Here is a 22,669-nt window from a genome sequence, read left to right as displayed (position 1 = left end):
TTTCCAACAATGAGAATTAGCTTTAATAATAAAAAATTAAAAACAATACATTGTTATATCAGACACCCCTATTATTGTGATTTTTTCTACAGATGTGATATAACAAAATAATAACACCTGTAAATTCATAAAACTAATTTATTCGATATTACGTTCGTTACATACAAAAAATATAAATTCTACGGGGCAGAGGGTAGGGTTCCAAACGACTTCATGAGGTGGTAGCAGTGGGGCAGGCGACTCCTGTGTCCGATCTTCTGCAGGGTGATAGCGGCTTGCGCCAGCATGCCGGCGCGCTCGCCCGGCGCCGCGAGCACCGCCGCGGGCAGGTGCTTGCACGCCATGTACAGCGCCACCGCGCGCTCGCCCTCGCCGCCGCCGCCTTCCAGCACGCGCTCTGAATTACAAATGCTAGGTATGAATAAATATGTTCACGTAAACAGTTTATATGACAAAAAAAACTTACAAAAATTATCTTCCGCAAGCTATTTATACCGTGTAAACAATTACGCCAAGCAAGCTGCTGTAAATTTTGAAAATTGCAGTAATTGTGGGCGTATTTGTATGAAATTGTTACAATAGGGGCGTTAGTTCAAATGCATCTGGAAGTTCTTGCGCAATATAATGATGCGGGAACTTGCTACTATAAACAGAGGTCTATTAAATATAAATATTAACTCGTTAAAAATATTTGGATTTTTGACACCGCCGCCACTAATAGGAATACAAATTTATAGAAGCTGCGATCTGCCCAAGACGCTTAAACTTATGTTAATATTGTGCGTAGCTTTTATGGTAGTTTCAATTTAGCCTTGTTAATACTATTATAGTCATCTTTTCTGTACAATAATTATAGTTTAATATACTCTGTAACTATGCCTAAATAAAATAAATAAAAATCCATCTCTAACATGCGAATAATATACCACACTTCATTGTACTTTTACATTATTTAGATCGCAAAACTATCAAGTGCTTCCATTATCAGCATTGTATGTGCAAATGTAATAGAAGATACATAATTTTAAATAATGTCTGCTTTACCTTTGCCACAAATTAAGGATGTGCGATTAAATCTAGGCCGTAGACTACCATCCAGTAATTGTTGTGTGCGTCTCGGAGCCGCGCCCGCCATCATGCGGCACACCGCAGACTGTAGAAACACTCGAGACGTCACCCACTGAAAACGTATTAGAATATAAGTAACTGCAATACAAGATAAAATAGATTTCAAAGAAAGAATACACAGGATATTTAGGGCCAAAAGAAATTAGGGTATATACTATGTACATAGTAAAGTGGATCTCAGCAATAGGCTAAAATAAAGCCAGCCAGAAAGACAGAAGAAAAATATTTTTCGAGTTGGCCTAGTTGCTTTGTGGCCTAGTAATAGGATTATATATTATACTCGCCCAGATGGCGACCACCGTGCACAAAGTGTTAAAACCCGCCATAGTAGCCCACGTAAGTGCGTCGCGTTCCGGGATCAGACTGCGTATATCGGATTCCCACAGGCCGTCAGCGTATAGACTGTCGAGGGCTAATCATCTCTCGTTAGTCGAGATTCTAATTGACCCCCTCCACTTACCATCAGGTGCAACTGAGTCATTTTGCCGTAACCGTATATAAAAATAGCTAGAGATGCAGAGAGAGTACCGGCAGAGTCTGCGACAGGCGCCGCAGCGAGTGCAGGTCGCGCTGGAAGGCGCGGAGCTGCGCGTGCGGCGCGGGCTGGGCGCGGCGCGCGCGCGTGGCCTCCCACGCGCCGGCGCGCACCTCCATCACCCAGTCGCAGCACAGCACTTGCATCAACTGCACATATTAACACTTACAATAATCATACAATCTTACATATCGCCGACTCACATGTTATTTATTGTCTTTTTCACTAAGAATTTCTAATAATCGCGAAAATAATAGATGGGGAATAAAGAATTGTTTTATTTTAATATTTTTATTAACATGAAAATTTTTAATCACATTTTTCTAACAAATGTAAAGGCCTGTTTCATAAGTTCTAACTAAATTTGACAATTAAGACTGAGTTAATTAAACAAGTAATGTATATAGAACTTATGTTTTTACCATTTATTTGGGCGCTTATATTTTTCGGATTTTGTATTATTATTTAACAAAATTTTTGGCAGAATATTAACTTTTTAAAATATGGAATCGAAAGAAATGCTGGTATTATCGTGTGATATTATATTACATACAATATGAGCAATCACAGTTTGAATCTTCGAGTCTCTGTATATGTAAACGCTCATACATTAGATTCTGAAAAATATTTTCGTAAGTTATATACCTGATATTCCGGATCTCTTCTATTTACCCTTACCACACTGCAATACAGGGTCGAGGAAATTCTTCTATTCACATACAACATTTTAAAGCCCGCTGCTTCCAGCCATCCTCTCATCAATTCCTTATGGTAGATTCAAGCATACAAATGGTGCTATAAAGACCTACCTTAAATATTACTTGATATCGCGTTGTTATGAAATACAGATTGTATAAACATAAATATAATATATGATATAATTACAAGTGGCTTTGTTAATTCGTCTGCCGATGAATAAATAAGACAAAATGAAAATTATATAATATTTTTTACAACCTCGTTAATGTTATAAACGGAATATTTTGTTCTGGCTTTTATATAAATATTTATTGATTACAAATTATACTAATGCTCTATACAATATGAATATGGCTAATTACAAAAATAAATTAATTTATTACATCAAAATATAATCGACACAATAACTTTAATAAATATGTTGACAACACAGTAACAACCAACATTCATAGTCCAATATAGAACAACAATTAGTTAAACAATCTTCGCAGTAGCTCTTCGGATCGATGAATGCAACTAGTTCGAGATTTGCCTTGTAGTAATATTGCACGTTAATTACGAACAGGTGCAATGCAACTACAATGCACTCCCGCAATAGTCCGTCATAACTTCAAAAAAGCTGTCGGAAAATGGTAAACGCATTAGTATTAAATGACTATATATCTATAGTTAACTTACCATCACAAGCTGTGTTGGTTTCCCGCAGCAATAGTAAGCCAAAGAATCTGCTAGCCGTGCTCCAGCAATGTCGCACACCTACAAACATTTTACAACTTCATTTAATATTATAATTTTAGTATGTTTAATACATTTCCTTCTACATTATTTCGAGCTAATTAGCCCCTGCATATTATCATATTTTTAGTCATTAGTATATATTTCGTTAAAATAATGAAAAAATAAAAACAACAAGAAAACCTTTCTTTCGTTACGAAGTAGCTTATCTTAAGTTGACAGAGTGACAATATACAAAATTAATAATTTATCTTACTTAAATATTTATATACACCTCTACATAGTACCTATTCTGTAATATATTCATGGAAATCGAATATCACCCGTGTTTTATTTATACCTTATAATATAAATAAAATTAATAAATATTACGTTATTAAAAAACACAATTGCACTATGCACACTTTATGTAAATATGTTTGAATATTAAATAGTTTCACCGATAGTAAGGAAAAACAAGAATTAGCGCCTTCGAAAATGCCTATGATGGTACTGACAATCAATATAAACCCAATAAACTAGTCAATATGATTCATTATAAAGTTAACTCATAAGAATATACCTAAATTTGTCTAATAGAAATGATTTATACGACATAATGTGCACTAATGTTTAACCACTAAAACCCTTCACAAATATAATTTCCACAAACCTTGAGTATGGTGTCGGCCGCCCTCTCCGTGGACTCTTCATCACGACACTGAGCGAGACTCAGCAGACCGCGTCGGCTTTTGTACGCCATATGCAGTGCTCTACAAATAATCATCACAATAGCTATATTTTCAATGTCTAATGTTTATGCTATCAAAGACAATAGTTATTAATATCAAAACTATAAACTATACACATGAATGTTTTATAAACACTCGCGATTAGATATTCTAAGTTTTCACACGTGTGAGAATGTTCAAATTGATAATAATATTGTTGATTCTGACAAATATTCGTCAGAAATGTTTTGATCAATATTAGGAAAATAAATTTAATTTGATCTACATTATTTTTCTACAAGAACGATGTGGGAATATAAATTTATAAGTTATATCATAAATTATAATAAAAATTACATTTTTTTAAAATATATTTGGTCCCATCCGTGTAGCTACAGTGAGTAATAAAATAGTAAAATCCCTACTCGAGGACCGATACGCATTTGTTTTAGCACACAACTGCCTACATTTAATATTTCGAAACTATTTCATCTACATTTTTCAATGTAGATGAAATAGTTTCGAAATATTAAATGTAGAATAAAATTTCAAAATTAGTCACCCAGGCAAGGGATCCTCGCAGTTGGTAAGTGGCTCTGGCATCATATCAAGTTTGTCTCCAATTTCTATTGCCTTCCCAGTGTCAGCTAGCAACCAAGTGGCGGCAACACCGACAATATTCGCCCACCATTCCATTACTGGATCCCAACAACCTAGAATAAATAAGCCGAGTAATAAGACAGGGCACAAAAATTAACAATGTTACATCAAATATGTTCAACATCATCGCCTCCTTCATCTTATTATTCATTGTAATGCGACAAGGAAGAAAGAAATTGTGCAAAGATTATTGGAAGAATAAAGATAGGGTAAAGCTGTAAAATAATGCAGGGCTTAACAATCAAACAATAACTTATAAGAATAATGATTTATGTTTTCGTAAATTGAAAATAAATCAATTTTTTGGATTTTATCACGGATCGTGAAGCATTCTCCGTGACCATGAAGCCTACAAAGTCTTTGAAACGTCGGCAGAAAATAAAATACAAAAAACACGATTAAATCCAAAAACTAGTTTTATTTCGATATTCTGAAACTTATAAGAACATTAAAGGAAACATATTTTTTTTTGGGAATGTACACTTTGCGGAAAACTTCATGAAGTGAATCTAATAACAAAAGACACTGTTAACTTACCGGTGTGATGAGGAGCATCAGTAGAAACGTCATCAGTGATGAGTTTAATCAGATCGAGTACATTGCGCGTGTTGCTTCGCTCGTCCGCACAGAGCAGCATTTGCAGACTCTTCTGAAGTAGCTCCAAGTGGTATGCCTGATAGAAATACGACTTAAATCAATATTTTTCTATATGAATATTCAATAAAAAATATTATATCATGAAGGATAATTTATCCTACAATTATTAATTATTAAAAAAAATCAATTAAGTACTTTATTGATTATGCTTTACATTGTTGCCAAATTGGGAATAGGAATCACAACCTTCTTATTCACTTATATAGTATGCATGTAACAGGAATGTCAGTATTTACTTAGAGATTGTTTTAAGCCAGGCAGATTTATACAGAAGAAACCAAAAGAAGAAAGATCTTGATGATGTTAATATGAATTTAAACTAAATTAGGACTTGCAATTTCTTGCTACAAACTTTCAAGGGTTCCATACACATGCGACTTTCCGTAAATCCTACAAACTTCAAACTCCGTCAAAGACGTCAGCTTGCCGTGATTGTTTGCATGGTAAAAATAACATGGAGAAGTGAGTTTTTTTGCTAATCTGAACCTCGCTTTGTACATAATATCATGCAATGTACCCGCATGGCATAAGCGAGCGGGTCAACGGGGTCGGGCAGGCGCGCAAAGAGCGTAGCGGCGGGCGGCGCGCGCTCGTAGCACCAGCGGCGCGCGCGCAGGAACCACGCCCCGCGCGCGCTCCCCGCCCAGCGCAGCCGCCGCGCGCACTCCACCGCACTGCACGACCGGCACAGCCGCAAGTAGCGTCTGCGAACAAATCATTACCTATAGAATGTGTAGTGTATATTTTTACATATTCCATAATATTTAGATAAAAATAAATGATGCTTAATCATCATACCAAGAGGTAAATTTTTATTTTCTATATTGCATTTTTTTTTCTTACACATAAAGGTGTACTAACGAAGTGCTTATGTATATTATATTTAGTTTCCTTACCCACACAACCAATTCCCAATTTTTGGTACATAATCTTTGAACACCAAAGCTGCAGTTACATAAGTGTCTGCAAGCAGTTGTCTGTTGCCTGCCACCTCCGCCAGATTGACCGCTTGTAATGCTAGAAGTACTCTCTCACTGCGACCGCTATGAGTCGATAATATTTCCAACTGCGCAAGTTTAAGAGAAACGCTCGACACCTCAGCGGCCCAATGTTTTGTCGCATGTCTTGTAGGGCTAAAAAATAAAAAATAGATCAATAGTAAAAACCAATAAACAACCTCATGACTCAATCGCATCTTCGGATCAATCTACAGACTAAACAAATCAGAGCGTCTAAATGTAGAAAGTTTTAGAATAAACTTTATTTTGATAGGTCTATTTTCACGATGCATACATAGCATTATCGAGCAAAGCTTCATCACCTCTGTACAGGATAAAGTAAGCACACACCTGTCACTCCAGAAGTCGCCAGCACGTCGAGCAAGAAACGAACCAAACGGGAGTCTCTGGAGCATTTGTCTGAGTATAGCTGATATCAATGCTGAATACTTAGCCTGCCCTGGATTACTCCCTTGGACGCTCTTACCACATGTTGCTAACGATCTGTGAAGTTCTACTCTGGCGTTCATTAGATCACCCTGAAATAAATCATTATAATAATATTTAATAGGCTATTCAAATGTTTAGATCATGCCAAAAAAATTTGGGGAGGAATTTCATGTACACAAATCTAATAAGTACTTAAAATAAAATAGGCAAGCAAATCCATATTAAGTATATTATTACCTTTTTTAAGTAATTATCTGCCTGTCGTTTATGTTTATAAAAAAGTTCGGCTCCTTTAGATTGTGATTTCATTACAGAATCTCCATAGACTAACAACTTAACAAGACACCCGCCTAACACCAAAAAGTTAATCATGTAAATGAAGAACATGTGAAATAGCCACATCGCCCACGTATATCCACTGTAACCTGAAAAGAACATTATGCAGCTTTATTAGAGCTACTTCTACATATTATTTCTTAATGTGCTGTGATTTTAAAAATAACAATGAAAATGTATTAAATCCATTATTTGTAAATTAAAATCAATTACATAAAACAGAAATTTAGGGAAAAGTACATTAATTGTCTGAGATGGCTGTTTATTACAAGCCCAATATGCCAACTTTATCTAGTTATTCTTCAAAAACAATAATGATAATATCATACACAAATGTCTGTACTTGCCTGTGTCCATTGAGTCATCAGATAATATCTTCCTTTGTTCTACTCTCATAGAGAAATCTGTAGCAGTTACATCTGACATAAAGGTACCAAAGAATGTTCTGAATGGGTTAAAAGCTATAAGACCAACCATGAATGCACACAATGCCAAACGTGAGTGATCACCCATTCCCAGTAACAATTTTTGAGTATTTCTCTTCTACCTAAAAAAGAAGTAAATAATAGAATTAAGAGTGACTTTAGTTATGAGAAAATAATTACTTATTACTTTATTATAACCAATATGGTATTTCATCTTACGCTTGTGGCATTCTGAGCAATTTTTATTTAATAAGTCATATTCTGCCTCATAAAATTCATCAATTTCAAATCAATACTGCATCTTGCTCTTATCCCATAGCAATTTGTGCAACATAATTGTACAAGCATATTAAAAACAATTTGGCTTGGTATTCTATGAACATACAAAAGTACAATGAGGTTATAATATTACCTTGTATTCTGGTGATGCTGGAGTGTCACTATCAAATGACAATGGTGAATGATATGGTGAAGACACATCGCTATGTGGTGGTGTGTAAGGACCTTCAAACACAGGCTCCTTTACACCAGACTTTTGGCACACAAGCTTGAGAGCAACATTCTCTTGTTTTAATCTGCTATTTTGATTCTGCAGGTACTTAATATATTCTATTGTTTTACGTAATATAGCAGATTTGTTCAACTGTAAATTTAAGTATATTTTAATTTTTTAGAAACAACAGATTGTATGGACTGTTATTTGATTTATAGAGTTACAAATGCATCTTCGAATATCTACACTGATTTTACTGCTTAAGCTATTTACATCAATTATATACTAGGGGTAGTAAGTCAATTTTTTTATGGAAGTTTCATACATTTTCTAATTTAAACTATAAAAATTATCATATCCTTTTCTTAATGAAAACAAAATATTCCTTTAGAATAAATATAATATCATACTTTGTAGCTTTAAAAGATTTTTCCTCACCTTTGCCTCCTCACCTACAAGCATGTTCTTCAACTCAATAATTCTATCATTAATACTTGTTCTGTATCTTCTCTCTATGGCATTGTGAGCACTTCTTTTAACTTCTTTCACTTTCGGTGGAGCAATGTTCGGTGCAGGATTCAAGGCAATTTTATCGCCTTCAAGAACCACAGCTGGAATACCAGTTAAAAGAGTATGGCCATTATTGCTAGTGAAAAAGGTGTGTATTGGCCTATTGTCTGTCTCTGACTTTGTGCTTGTAATGATACTTGATGTTGTACCTAGAAGTAAAATATTTGAATATAAGCTTCTTTGGATACAAACTATTACTTAGATACTTAGATTATTATAACATAACTTATCTGAAGTGTAATGCAAGTTTACATTTTTTTACTGGCATTGCAGTATCTAAAAATAATTTCTACTAATACTTATATTAATGTCACCAAAATTATACTAATAAATTTTATTTCTATTGTACCAAATATCATAATGTATTGATTTTAAGCCTTTAATTTCGTTATTGTTTGTATTTTGACTATATTAAAAATATATATAAACAGATTCATAAATGCAAAACTAAAACCAAGTCACGCCAGCTTGTATTGGAAAGTTATTAAGGTTTGAACGAACAAATACAAATAATCAACGAGTCTTTGGCTTAGCCACAGTGTTAAAGCCCAAACGAAAAAACAAGATTCTTTACCTTGTACAGGAGTGCTGGTGTACATCAAAGTCTGTGTCTCAGGGTTAATAACATTAGACTGCAATAACACCGGTGAGAAGTTAGCGTCAGAACTCTTCAATATGAATGGAACACTCTTGTTGTTTTGTATGAGAACATGCTGATTTGGCTGTTTTTTATTATTGATTTGATTTATTTGTGTCACACCATCTAACTGTACCAAAGACGGTTTGGCCTCTGGAACCTTTTGTATGTTCCCTGGGCCCATAACAAATAACGGACTCTGTACCACTTGCTGCACGATCATCGGAGATTGTTTCTGAACTTGATATGCCGGTTGAAAGACATCAGGTGCTGAAGGTTTTTCTTCCTTAACTTGTCTGGTGTATGGAACAAACACAGGATCAACTTTTGGTCGGGAAACGTTCTGTGAAGACTGTTTCGCTCTGTGAGTGTACTGGGATACTAGAGGATTCCCAGGACATGTGTAATTAGGTGATACTTGTGGGGATGATGTAATTTCAGGATTGGATTTTGTATCAACACTGAGAAAACCACTGTCATTTCCGTTATCCACGAGCACTAAATCCTGTTCGAGCTTCTTCATGAAGTCGGCATCGCAGTTATTTAAGAAATCTGTAATTTACAGACGTAAATTATTAGTCACAACTTCGCACCACGTACAATAATTGCCTCCAATATACACTTACCTTCTATATCTGCGATGTCATGGACATTAAAAATGTCCGAATTCATTATTATATCATCTGAATCCATGTTTACACTAAGTTATTGTCAATTTGATGAATATTTTTTATATTTCTTGAAAATATCACACTTGTTTACGTTTTCCACCTTTTGGCATTTCATTTTGACATTTATCTGGCGATATTTTTTTAACCAATCAGCGCACGCTAATTTGTCGCGCGATATTACGTCACACTTGCTTATTTATAAGACAGGTTATACGCCATGCGATGGTCGCACGAACTGTCCCTTTGATAAATACTTCTATCACGAGTATGACTTATGAGTCATACTTTGTTTATATTATTGAACTAGCGTTTTTTCTTTCAGTTCTAGCACCAAAAATTGTTTTTACATAAACCCACCATTTTTTCATACGTCCCGTAGCACAAACCACGCGCTATGCGGCGGCATGGAGCTATAAAATGCCTAAATAAATATTAAAATTTACTTTTGATACTGTTGGTCGATTTAATGATATAAATTCCATATTATTATGTAACACTGATTAAACTTATTTTTTTTTTGTAATTACACAATATACAATTTAAATATGGCTGTGATATACTACTTTAACGAACTTCGAACAAACAGACTAAATTAAAAATATTTGTTTCTACATTATCTACATACTACATACACGAAAAACGATTTTAGTATACGCGGTGATGATGCAACAGAATATTATTAAGAGAATATTCTCAAAAGGGATTTATTACAGGTGCATAAAAATCCATGCATGATCGAATTTATTACGCTGTCATTTGACGGGATTGTCCAATGTCCGTGCCATCGTCTTGGTCGCATAGCGTCAAAGTGTATACATACTTAATTCTTTTCTCATATCATATCATATGATAATAATATTATATCTCATCTTACCTTACTTTTACTAATAGCATAAAAGTGTAAGTATGAAAATGTTTATATGTTTGTTGATATAAACTCAAAAATGGATGAACAGAGTTGGATGAACTTTGGCACACACATAGACCATTCACTGGCTTAGTACATAGGTTACTTTCTTCCTTGGTAACTCCCTCCCGTAGAAAAAAAATGTAATTTCTAATCTGATTCAGCTGGTGGTAGGATATTATACTTAATATTTTATATCCTACCAAATATATTTATTTGAAGCGAAAAATCTTTTTAACGCTAACGAAGCCGCAAACAACACTTTGTATAAAAAAAATGCTTATCCAATACATAACTCCCGGCATCCATGACCCAACAGCCAACTATGCGTAAATGGTAAAAATAAACCAATCAAAATAGGTAATTTGTACGCATGTCAAGCAAAGTTTATTCTGATTGGTCCATTTTTACTAACAATCTGACAGTACCTACTTACTTACCAAGCTTTACTTATTATTATTAGTCAACCAAAATTGAAGTTTCCCGTTTGTCTTATACATTAATGGTAAATCAATATCAAATAGGTAATAAATAGGTGCATTACTTGCAATTTATTTTTAAAAATATCATGATCTAAGTAATACTTATTCACTGGCTTTGGCTTAGGGTTCTGGTCGCATGAAAGTCGTTTTCGGGAAAAACTTTGACAGAAGCCAATCATTTTCTGGAATCAATAGTAAGAAGTCTATACAATCAGGCTAATGACGTAATTTTTTTTTATTTTCTTTGAATGACGGAACGAGCTTAGCATTCGCCTGATGGTAAACGATACGACCGCCCGTAAACAGAAGAAACACCATCCGATACCTTGAATTACAAAGTATTGTTTGGTATTCCACTGTGCTTGCCATCCTGAGACATGAGATGTTGAGTCTTACTATACACACTGGCTACTATGTCCTTTAAACCGGAACACAACAGTGACTAAACACAGCTGCTTGGCCGTAAAAAGAGACATTGCGGTGAGACACACAAGATACCCCGGGGCCGTCCCGTATGCGCCGAAGAAGGCCACCGCGAGTTTTGGTTGGTATGCCGGAGTAGGGCATACAGGGGTTAGGGACTCGGTCCAATGGTCGCCCGGATGATGTTATACTCCCGAGTGTCGACATTGGGCCGCAAGACCGGTGAAACCAAGATAACCATTCCACTGACCCTCCAAGTGGTAGTAGCGACAACGCGTTATTTCCCTCGCGAAAAAAAAAAGGCGGAGTCTCACATATGAGAGACTTAAATACTATCAGATGTATATATTATATATACCGAAATAAAAGGTACGAAATATCAATCTTAATCATTTTGGATAATATAGCTTCTATACGAGAGTGAATAAAACAATTAATAAGTAGTTCATGATTTTTAATTATTTTGAATATTAAACCCACGTAAGACCAACGTGACAGATTGCTTTCAGATCCCTTCACTACTTATTCGTTGCGATTGATCTAAGTGGATCGTCGTAATTATTTTGATATAATAAGAGGTTATAGAAAATTAAGATTACTTAGTTAATATTAGGCGACCCACTTATACGCTGTAGCGTAGCGTGAGTTTCTAGGTCCCGGAGTAGACCAAAATTAACCCCCCCCCCCTCCCCCTCCCCCCTCCACAGGCGCCGGAGAGCATGACCATTTCAATACAAAAAAGCGCTATGCGCCCCCCTATCTTACTTACCATAAAATATGACACGACAAACTTCAAAATTATTTGAAATTTTATTTCAGAAATTTTGCCGGCCCACTAAAAATACCGGAGCGGGGCCTGCTGCCCCAACTATGCTACGCCACAGCGTTTTTAAGTTAGCGACACTGCTTGATGCTTGATGGATTATTGGATGATTATATTAGCAAAAATTTTAAAAGCGTTATACTCTTATTTATATAATGCATTTTGACAGGAATACGATATTGCTATTTGCAAACAAATTGTTTTATATTACCTACTAATATTAATGACCGTCTGCTCACGATATTGCTCATTCCTTACGAAATCAATGCATTTAGGGATTTTATAACTTCCACAAGGTATGTCTACTGCAATCCTCATTGTACAGGTAGTGTATACATATAAGAGAGAGATGTAGTGTAGGTACTTATATTATGTTTGAAAATATGAATATAAAACTAAAAACCTGCCCTACATGAGGTAGTCAGACTCACTGAATGCAGGCCACTTCTAAGAAAATCTGAAAATCTAGAGAGGAGGCTTATGTTCTGCAGTAGACTTCTAAAATTTTAATCCGTGGTGATGATAGTGGCAGAATCATTGGTACTACATCTAGTTATATTTTGTTATGACTTGATTATCATGTAAACCGATAAAAAAAGATTTTCAACTGTAGATTGCAGTTTTGTCATTTATACTTATTCGTTTTCCCTAAAGCACTGGGCACTAAAGTATTTTAAAATGAAAAGCAGCGTTGAACCTCCACTTATAAGGTAAACCGACGACGAAATAGAGACCGTAGAAAGACGCTGGACGCAATTTTTAAAGGTCGGTCTGGTAAAATGATTTCTTATGTTTACACGAATGTTGGTCAGTCGGTCTGGTAGGTTTAAGGGAGGGCTTGCAGCTACGCTCTTTAATAATATTATTTTTATAATGTAAAGTGCAAACATTTTAATGTATAACTATCTGAATTTTAAACAATTATTTAAAAATACCGTTACCTACTCTAATATGTAACAAGTCTAGCACTCACATTTCGGACAGAACACCGCGACGTGTCGATTACGTGCAAATCGTAAAGTAAACTAAATTTAAGGATACTTAAAGTGTAAATATCACATCATCGAAGGAAAAATATATGTGTAACACTGTGTCTTATTAGGTATAAGATGTTGCTCGTAGCTTCGCCTGCGTAAAAAGCTATTCCTGCTACAAAAGTTACTAAAACACTAGAGATTCATAGCGCGACGTGTACGACGCCTGTGCCATCTAATTAAAAATTTCCTTAAAAATTATATTTATTTCAATAGCTTAAAAATATATTATTTCTCATGGGTCCAAATTACAGGCAAGAAAAGTAGCCTGTGTTAATTCAGGATATTGTCTATCCGCGTGCCAAATTTCATTCAAATCCGTTCAGTTGTTTCTGCGTTTACTTATAAAAAACATTCAAATGTTTACAAACTTAGCATTCATAATATTAGTAAGACGTAAGGTAAGATAAGATTGAAAGATGGTGCTGAATACTATCAATGATAGTATTCCCGGCTACGGATTTTCTTAAAATTTAGTTTTCACCCAAAAAATGTTTTAGATGTTTTTTATTGTAAAATCTTTTCTTAGCGGATGCTTATATCCTATTAGGAATCTACCAACCAAATTTTAGATATGTACAGTTATATTCATTTCAAGTTTAAAGAGATTTTCAGAATTCGTCATCGCATTGCGTACTAAGTTTTAGTATTCTATAATATTTTTGAGTATAGAATGCGTAAGTTTTGATATAGGTACTGTAATGTAATATGAATTACAGATTAAATTCTTTTTCTGATTAGAAGCTACACCACTCAGAGGTTTATGCTTCGTTTTACTCTTATAACGGGTCTCTACATGATCGGAATCCTGAGCAAAAGCTCGTATTATATATTTTTACAAGATTATGAAATTCAGTTAGTAAGCATAGTCTTTAGAGGAAAGTAAAATATAATTAAATCATACAAAATAAATATTTGATATTAAACGTTTAATTTATATTTGTAACATTATATTATTTGTAAATATAGAGTTCTTAATATTATTATAATGAAGAGACGAGATAAACAAAATCTAATATAACTTATGTGTATAGATACAGTACAAACTAAAGTTTTAAAGTACATACGATTTTTAAATTCACAAATTATATATAAAGTGCAAGAATACGTAATGTACGCAAATAGATACTGAACAAATTCTTAATGAACACTAGTGTAGTAACATCTTAACATATCATATACTTTAGGCACAAAAGTAGGTATTTAATAATTACATAACACATTATCGTTTAACAAAACTGAGATAAATGTGACATTTATTAAAAATATGTTTTTTTAAAGTATTCGCACAATACTCATTACACGCCCCAACGTCTGTGCATCCATCTAAAACACAAAAGTGCATAATTTGCCTCTACTGGAATGTCCTATCATACACACATTAAATCTTAATTAAAACAAACAAAGGCACAAAATAGTGAGACCTACAAAGTGTAGTTTCTACACACTCATTACGTGATTTAACTTAATTAATTATAGTGTTATGTATGCGAATCTTACGGTAGATATATTCGTATCTATGGCATTTTCAAACTAGACTAAAGTAACAAATCAGTCTTCCAATCAACTACAAAATAATAAGTAAAAATATTTTCACTTAAACTTATTATAAAATTAATATACACGCATACATTTATTTCCAGTGTGGTATTTTATAAATGAATAGATATCTCTATGTACTGCTTATGCCTTTTTTTTTTCAGAGATAGTTACGATGTAGTTACTTATTTACCATGACTATTTACTGTTATTAGAGTAAAGTGTTTTGTGAATTTAATTTAAATGAATAAAACATCAGATACACACATTCACATTAAATATAATCTAGTTTTACGTATAACAGTGAATTGCAACGACGAACTCTACGTTACCACATATCCATCTAATTAAAACATTGAGCATTCTTAACTAAGTGTTGTTGAATGTCCTTAATCTAGCGAGAACCACCGTGCTTGTGCAAATATTTATATTGCTGATGTCAATGAACACAACAATTTATTAACAATGAACATTTATGGCATCTGTAAAACGAACAAATAAATAAATTTAACCCGTAACATAAGGAGTATATAAAGCGGTTTGTACTTGTAAATTATGATACGTCGCTATCCCTGGATACATGCACCTGTGTTTGAAATAAATTTACTGTGTGACTATTTCATGTAATATGGCATTTATTGCGATGCGGTGGACTAGAGTTCAAGTTTAGCGAGCGTGAGGTAGTAGCGGCGTTTCAGTCTATAAACATCACAGTCGCGGACAACAAATTGCACAATAACTTGTATAGGCGAACCCGTCCATAGGGCGGCGGTCGCGTCGCCTATGCGGTTACATGTCCAATTAAGACAATATTACATACTAATTAAAGCTAACCTATTCCGCTATTCATTAACAAAGACGTAAATGTTATAAAACAAAAAAATCTAAGAAAATAAACAAAAATAAAATCATAATAAGGCACCGCCCACCCATTAACGGAAATTTTATTTCGTTACAAGGCTTCGAGGTTGCTGGGAAATAAATAGAGAAGAGTTATAGAGGTAGAATGAAAGTGGCCGCGGGGCCCATTGCAAATCGCCCGGCCGGAGCGCCCGGTCAGCGTGGCATGCGCGCGCGGCGCGTCCTACCAGTAGGTTACCATAATGCCTTACAACTAACTTTGTACGCCTAATTCAGTCTTCTCGAATGTTCGCATCAAACGACTTTAATAGTTCAATCTCTTTCACTACCACAGTCGAGTGCAAAGTTACGCGGTGGGACGATAACACCTGTTGGTGGGTCTACGTCGCGTCGTCGCGATATCGAGAGGTCTTCTACATGGTCGTCTTCTGGCGGTGGCGTTCGAGGTGAGTGCGGGGGCGACCGCGGGGGCGTGCGCGGAGTTAGTGCCGCATGAGCTGCTGCTGCTAAAGCCATCGCGTGCAAGGCCTCCCGACCGCCGTCTCTTGTGGCGCCCTCTAGTGCTTGCTGAAGAAATGATGGGTCGATTAAAGGCGTAGTCGCATTTCCATCGTCGTTTCCACCCGTGCCACTTAAACCATAGGGAAACGCTGCACCGTTGGGTTCTCTCTTTACACCGCGACTCATTGGACGGCTCGTTGTTATACCGAGTTTCTTCACTTTATCATACAACGTACGTGAGGGAACGCCGTATTTGCGCGATGCTTGCAAAGCGCTCATTCCGTTTCTCACGCACTCGATCGCCGATAGAATGTCCGATCTTGTGTATTGTTTATATCTTTTCCATTCGGGTTTCTGTTGCGGCGGAACATAGGGCGCTAAACCGGCTCGGACGTCATGTTGGAAATTTGTTGGTGGCGGTGAGGGGTGGAAATTACGTGGGGTTTCTTCTTCAAATGAACGTTCCGTGTAGGGCGAATGCGCGTCCTCCGAGCGATCTGACCTATGGTAGTGAGGTGAAGAAGCCCTTGAGGACAATCTACGCGGACGGTAGTCAAACGGCCTTTGAGGACTCGGGGCTCTTTCAGACTCGTGGGCGGAGCCATTAGAATGCAAACGCGGTGGAGCCGGCTGTTGGTTCACAGGATGACATACTAACGATATAGGTTGCGATGAGTCCACAGGAGAAGTTTGGGCGAGGACATTTCTTAATATCGGTGTATCACGGGTAGCTAGCATACTTGATAGCTTTTTACGTTTTAACGGGTTCATATCGGCAGAATCATAGGCGGCAGACAAAGCGGGTGCCGCAGGCGGTGGTGGCCAACGTGAAGGTGGAGCTGGTGCCGGCGGGGACACACTGGACGGCGCGGCCGGAACAACACGGGGAGGCGATACACCCGGCGTCCGCTCTGTGTTGCCGGGCTGCCGACGCAGTTCCGTCATGTCAAACAGCCCTTTGACTTCCAATTGTTCAGCGACTTTCATAATACGCGGAATGTGCGCCTGCGTTACATTTACCTCCCCAGTATACATGTATTCAAGGAGGGCTCTCATCTCAAAGTCTTTAACTCCCGGAAATAGAATACTGCAGTGATCCATGGGAACATCAGCTAATATGGATTGGAAATAAGGCGAGTTGGCGGCGAGGACCACTCGATGGGCCTTGAAAGTCACTTGGTCGTCTACTACTAGTGTGCAGTCGACATACGTTTCTCCTTTAATCAATGCTTCGAGTATTTCCACCAGGTTGGTTTTGTGGTGATTCCACTTCAAACAGAACGTTTGCTGATTTTCGTTGCTCTCCATTTTTTTCAAATGAGCTTCTGTGAACAATAGAGTTGAAAATTGAAATTTATTTGTTCGGCGTAGTAGTAATTAAAATAAATATATTTTTTCATATTTAGTGCGCATTTCTAAACAAAAGTTATACAAAACAAACATTCATTAATATTTAATGAATACTTGTTTTTGTTCTTGTTAACTTTAAAATAAAATACAGGAACATTACTAATGATTGAAATAATCATTTCAAGTAAATCTGCAAATTGGAAAAAAAATATAATAACTACACTAAAATAACTAGTAAAATCACAAAATAATAACACACTAAAACATTAATAAATCCTAAAACACACATATACCTGAGGGAATGTCGTTGTATATATTTGCCGGATACATAGCAGAAATAGTTAAGTCACGGGTAAACAACTGATATATTCTGCGTACCACATAGAACACAATACGATGTGCAGTCGCTTAGACTGACGTCTGTCGAGCGCCGAGCAACGAGTGTGCGGCCACGACCCGCGGCACAGTGTAAACGTACTGCGCGCAACAACGCCGCTATCCGACTGCACCGCCCTTCCTCGACTACTCCGTCGCTTCGTAGCCCTTCCACACTATTAAATTGACTTTTTACATTTTATTCGCCAGGTATAATGGAACTAAGGGACTGAAAGCTTTTATGTCCAGTTCCCTTCAGTTATAAATTCGATGTTGCGCGAATTTGAATAATCGCATCCTTATGGCTTTTGAATAAAAGTCTAAAGTCAAGTGACCAAAACATAGGGAAAAGAAAAATAAAGACAACAAACCACTATGACATGCACTGTGAAAATATCTACAATACGATGAAAATGCATACAAAGCTTAACTGCGAATTTATGTAAATAAATTTTAAAAGAATAAAGTAAATATTTACCTTTGATGTATCCTAAGTTCACACTCCAGCCGAGTAGAAGTTGAAGTTAATCAAACGATTCATAAGAATAATTTCGCACTTGCACTGTATAAAGTTCGTAACACGTTTGGGGTTGTTTTGCGCGAGGGAAACAGTGGGCGCCCTGCGTGTGGGGGCGGCGTGTTCTCGCGAGCGCCTGGCGATGACTGTATGTGTCTGCTGAAGGCGGCCGGTCTGCAGCGGGCCCGTGTCTCCGCCACCGCGCCGCGCCCCGCGCCTCTTGCGTGCGCTTTTTACGCACGCAGCGCAGCATGCCGGAGTGCAGTGCAATTGCGTGCGGGCGAGAGGGCGCGGGCCGCGGGGTACACCGTGCCCGACGAATTGCAGCGCGCTGAGGAGGGCAGGCGCGCCAGTGTGCGTGAGTGCGCACGCGCAACTATACTACGCGCTGCTAGTGTGCGTCGCGAACGCTGTTACAGGGCCGCGGCCACATCGGCCCTAGACGACAGAATAAAGCCGAAATCAGCTCATAAAAAATCATAGACGCGCCTCGCTGGGCCTTTGTATGTTAACGTTGAACTTAGCAGCGTGCATGAGATTCAAAAATTCTAATACGATTTATAGAATTCACCATAAAGGTAGAACCAAATTGCTTATGCCAAACGAACTCTAGTTGCTAATTGATTTGTATGTTTACACAAATCTCACATTTTTATAACGCACCTATTTAGTAAGTTTTTTATGACATTAAGATAAATTGTAATAAAAATACTGGAAAAATGATAACCTAAAATCGTATGTTTACAAATAAATAAATAGTAATTTTACACAAATATAATGCCAATTTTAATAGTTGTCGTTGTTATTTATACACAGAATCATTGATATTCAATTTGAAATACAAGGAAACAATATTAATTCATGCGTGTATTCGGTAATTCTTCGCTATCTGCATATTGCCCTAAAATGTCCCAAAAGTGCGTGAACAACGATGGTAAACGGGGTCATTGACATATTGCCTGCGGAGGGAACGCCAAAATAGCGCGAAATGCACTCAAAAATAGACCAAGCTGTGTGTGCAATATTTTTTGTTACGAAGCATGGCATCCGCCAAACTTGTGGATAATTTGTTTTTATTTAAAACTGTACGAACCTCCATGCATACTTAAACAAATAGCGCCCCTACAGTTTAACAATCTCTATGTAAGTTAATGTTTTAACTTCACTGTATTATTATAACTTATAACGTGCTCTACATATTGGTAGGTATTACATAGTTGGTGAGACTTTCGATAGACATCCATGTATATTGTATAATCAGTGGCTTATAATAGGAACGTGTAGTTTTTCATGAAATCAATTGTTATATAAGCTAACAGAATATTTAAATTTAGAATCTGATACTTACGGATTATAATAAAGATTTATGATTACAGGTATATGAAGTCAATGAAAAAAAAATATTTTGAAAACGTTACTAACAACAACTAATACATATTGTTTTCCTATAGTGAGCATTAAGAATTGTTTCGATTAAAATATATTTATAGAGAGAATGCAGTTTTCTAAAATAGATAAGTATAAAACGTCAATCTTCATAATGCTCCTCTCTATTCTATATAGTTAATATGATAGGGGACACGCGGATTGTCATCTCATTAATGATGGAATTAAGGAACAAATCGATTTATACAAGCCATTTAAAAGTAAAGGATAAAATGATTGGTTATACCTATAAGATAATGCAGTGAACTCTATGGTGTAATTATTTCGACTGTACAACGAAAAATGTTCATAAACATTAAAATAAAGAATTACTAAGGTTTAAGAAAATATGTAATATATTTAAACTTAAGATTTTTACACATTTTCTCACGGTTCTATTATTTGTATTGCGTCTCTATTCCGCAAAGAAAACAATGGCAGCAAATGTCAGAGCGATTTTCGAAGTGTGGAGTGCACTTGATGCTTTGTATGCGATCATTTGCATATCGATGATGGATTTAACGAAGCTTGATTTATTAACAAGCCTGCAGCCAATTGACTATGGGAATTGTAAAGTAAATAATTTCTGTTTTTTTCTTTATTCATCCAGCGGCAAGTTGTTATATATGTATTATCATATGAAATGCCTGTCAAATGTATAGTATTTTGCAGCCAGTCGTGTACATGTCTATTCTAGTCAAAATCTATTATAATAACTCTAACAAATGTCTTGCAATCTTAGAAGTTACATTCGTGATATACCAGACAATAGTACACACAGCCATCCAAAAGACGCTATGGATTTTGTTTAAATATAGTTTATCGCTAAAATCCTTATCTTTTTGGTAAAAATATCTATTATAAACGTGTACAGTTATGATATACGCTAATTACTGTGCAATGTTAGACCACAGGCCCACACGCGCATGTTTCGTAACGTCAGCGGTCAACCACACGACCGTTAAAAATTTCACGATAATTTGGCTATTACGCCGGAAATACAAATGCAAATGCTCCATTGTCAATACTTAACATACAGTTATGACCTTTGGCACGGACGTCGGGTGGCCATAATTAGTTTAGCAATCCGCGGAAACGATCGCCTCCTCATTAAACACAGGGCAATAAACTTCACCGAACCTGTATTGGCAAATTAGCATACATTCGGCGACAATTGGTAATGTATAATAAATTGAATAATAAATGTTTATTATGCTAATACCAGCATAAAGTTTATTTTCGTGACCTATCCCACGATGCAACTGAAACTGCAAGCGGGGGTTAGGATAAAAAACTAATAAAAAAGCAATAACGTGATCCCGCATGGTGGCTTGTTGAGCTCCGAGTTTGACGAGGCAGATGAACCGAAAATAAGTGATAAACTTATAGCACACATTTTCGTTTAATCAAGGTTGTTGTTGTTCCTAAATCTTAGCGAGCTGAAAAGTATAGTAGAGTTAGTATAGTTCTGGTTGATTTTCAAAGCAATATTAGTTAATTTCTTGATTATTATACCTACAAGATTGGATTAAATTAAATAAAATTACTAATACGTCACAATATTATCGATTAGTTTCTAAAAAGCTTTAAGCAGTAGTAAACTTCAAAATGTTTTAAAAATGTCGAAAAGAGTATACGCATATTTTACACTAGCTTCCGCTCGCAGCTTCGCCCGCGTGGATTTCGGACTTCAAAAATGGAGGGGGTGCTCAATTTGTCGGGATGTTTTTTTAATGTATGGTGGTATGCAGGTGGTCCGATTGTCCGGTCAGGGTCTGATGATGGAATCCTGGTGAAATCGAAGGAATCTTATAGCATGATTCAGTATTCACACGTAATGGCTTATTATTAGTGTATTTCATGTATAACTTTGGTGTTTCTATACCGATTTCTATGATTCTTTTTTATGGAATATTTAATAATGTTAACTTTTTTAATTAGGGATGACTGAGAGTGTTATAAACGTAAGAGTAGACAAATATAATGAGAAAGCTTCGAACTGCTAAGCTATCGGGAGTTACACGTGTTATTGTGAGTCAACCATAAAAGATAGACATATGCTGTCGTGGGATATTTTTTACATAATTTTAAGGAGAACATACATGATTTCTGTGTAGCTTTAACCATTAAAGTTGCACACGCGACGGAAGCTTAAAAAATGGAGTAACTTCTCCCGTTTTCCCAACATTTCCCTTCACTGCTCTGCTCCTATTAATTGTAGCGTGATGAAACGTATACTATAACCAGCACAGGAGTATGACAAATAATTGTACCAAGTTTCGTTAAAATCCGTCGAGTTGTTTTTGTTTCTATAACGGTTATACAGACAGACAGACAGACAGACAAAAATTTTACAAATTGCATTTTTGGCATCAGTATCGATCCCTAATCACCCCCTGATAGTTATTTTGGAAATATATTTCATGTACAGAATTGACCTCTCTACAGATTTATTATAAGTATAGATAGATATAGATTAAGACTACGTTATTAACAAAATATGTACAATGCCATTGTTCAAACAAGCATTAATTACAATGATTATGTATAGATTAATCATTGTCATAAGTAAAAGGCTGCTTTAAACATAATATTTCATGCGTGTTTTTTTTATTTGCAAATTATGCGGTTCGCGTTCATTATATTTAATATCAGTAAGTTAAAGTACGGAAAGCAGAATATTTATACTAATTTTGTTTTTCAATTACTATCATATAGGGCACTGATA

General features: G+C 36.0%; 2 protein-coding genes across 3 annotated transcripts; both read right to left on the bottom strand.

The window, feature by feature from the left end:
* Positions 1-122: 122 nt before the first annotated feature.
* Positions 123-9,855, bottom strand: LOC115452279 (sterol regulatory element-binding protein 1). The gene is given in 17 exon segments (XM_030180758.2): positions 123-397; positions 1,045-1,180; positions 1,657-1,812; positions 3,041-3,118; positions 3,750-3,849; positions 4,370-4,520; positions 5,005-5,140; positions 5,642-5,828; positions 6,021-6,257; positions 6,474-6,661; positions 6,810-6,997; positions 7,256-7,437; positions 7,439-7,455; positions 7,746-7,976; positions 8,265-8,545; positions 8,971-9,585; positions 9,660-9,855. Coding segments are annotated over 17 exon segments (3,168 nt in total). The 5' UTR covers positions 9,727-9,855; the 3' UTR covers positions 123-179.
* A 5,078-nt stretch (positions 9,856-14,933) lies between these two features.
* Positions 14,934-18,731, bottom strand: LOC115454927 (protein bric-a-brac 1). 2 transcript variants are annotated; one of them, XM_037441559.1, is made up of 2 exons: positions 18,478-18,731; positions 14,934-17,599 (listed from the first exon to the last, which is right to left on the bottom strand). In XM_037441559.1, the coding sequence occupies exon 2, from the start codon at positions 17,580-17,582 to the stop codon at positions 16,086-16,088; it is 1,497 nt and encodes a 498-aa protein (XP_037297456.1). In that variant the 5' UTR covers positions 17,583-17,599; positions 18,478-18,731; the 3' UTR covers positions 14,934-16,085. The 2 variants fall into 2 exon arrangements, with proteins under 2 accessions (XP_037297456.1, XP_037297455.1); XM_037441558.1 differs by lacking the exon at positions 18,478-18,731 and adding an exon at positions 17,918-18,292.
* Between the last annotated feature and the right edge of the window lie 3,938 nt (positions 18,732-22,669).

Source organism: Manduca sexta, chromosome 22 (assembly GCF_014839805.1).
Source record: "Manduca sexta isolate Smith_Timp_Sample1 chromosome 22, JHU_Msex_v1.0, whole genome shotgun sequence".
NCBI lineage: Eukaryota > Metazoa > Arthropoda > Insecta > Lepidoptera > Sphingidae > Manduca > Manduca sexta.
The sequence above is the reverse complement of the archived record's forward strand: the minus strand, read 5'-3'. Positions and strand labels throughout refer to the sequence as shown.

Coding starts and splice junctions, on each gene's coding strand:
- LOC115454927 (XM_037441558.1), bottom strand. CDS start 17,954: ATGTATCCGGCAAATATATACAACGACATTCCCTCAG. Junction 17,600..17,917: donor ATACAACGACATTCCCTCAG/GTATATGTGTGT, acceptor TATTGTTCACAG/AAGCTCATTTGAAAAAAATG.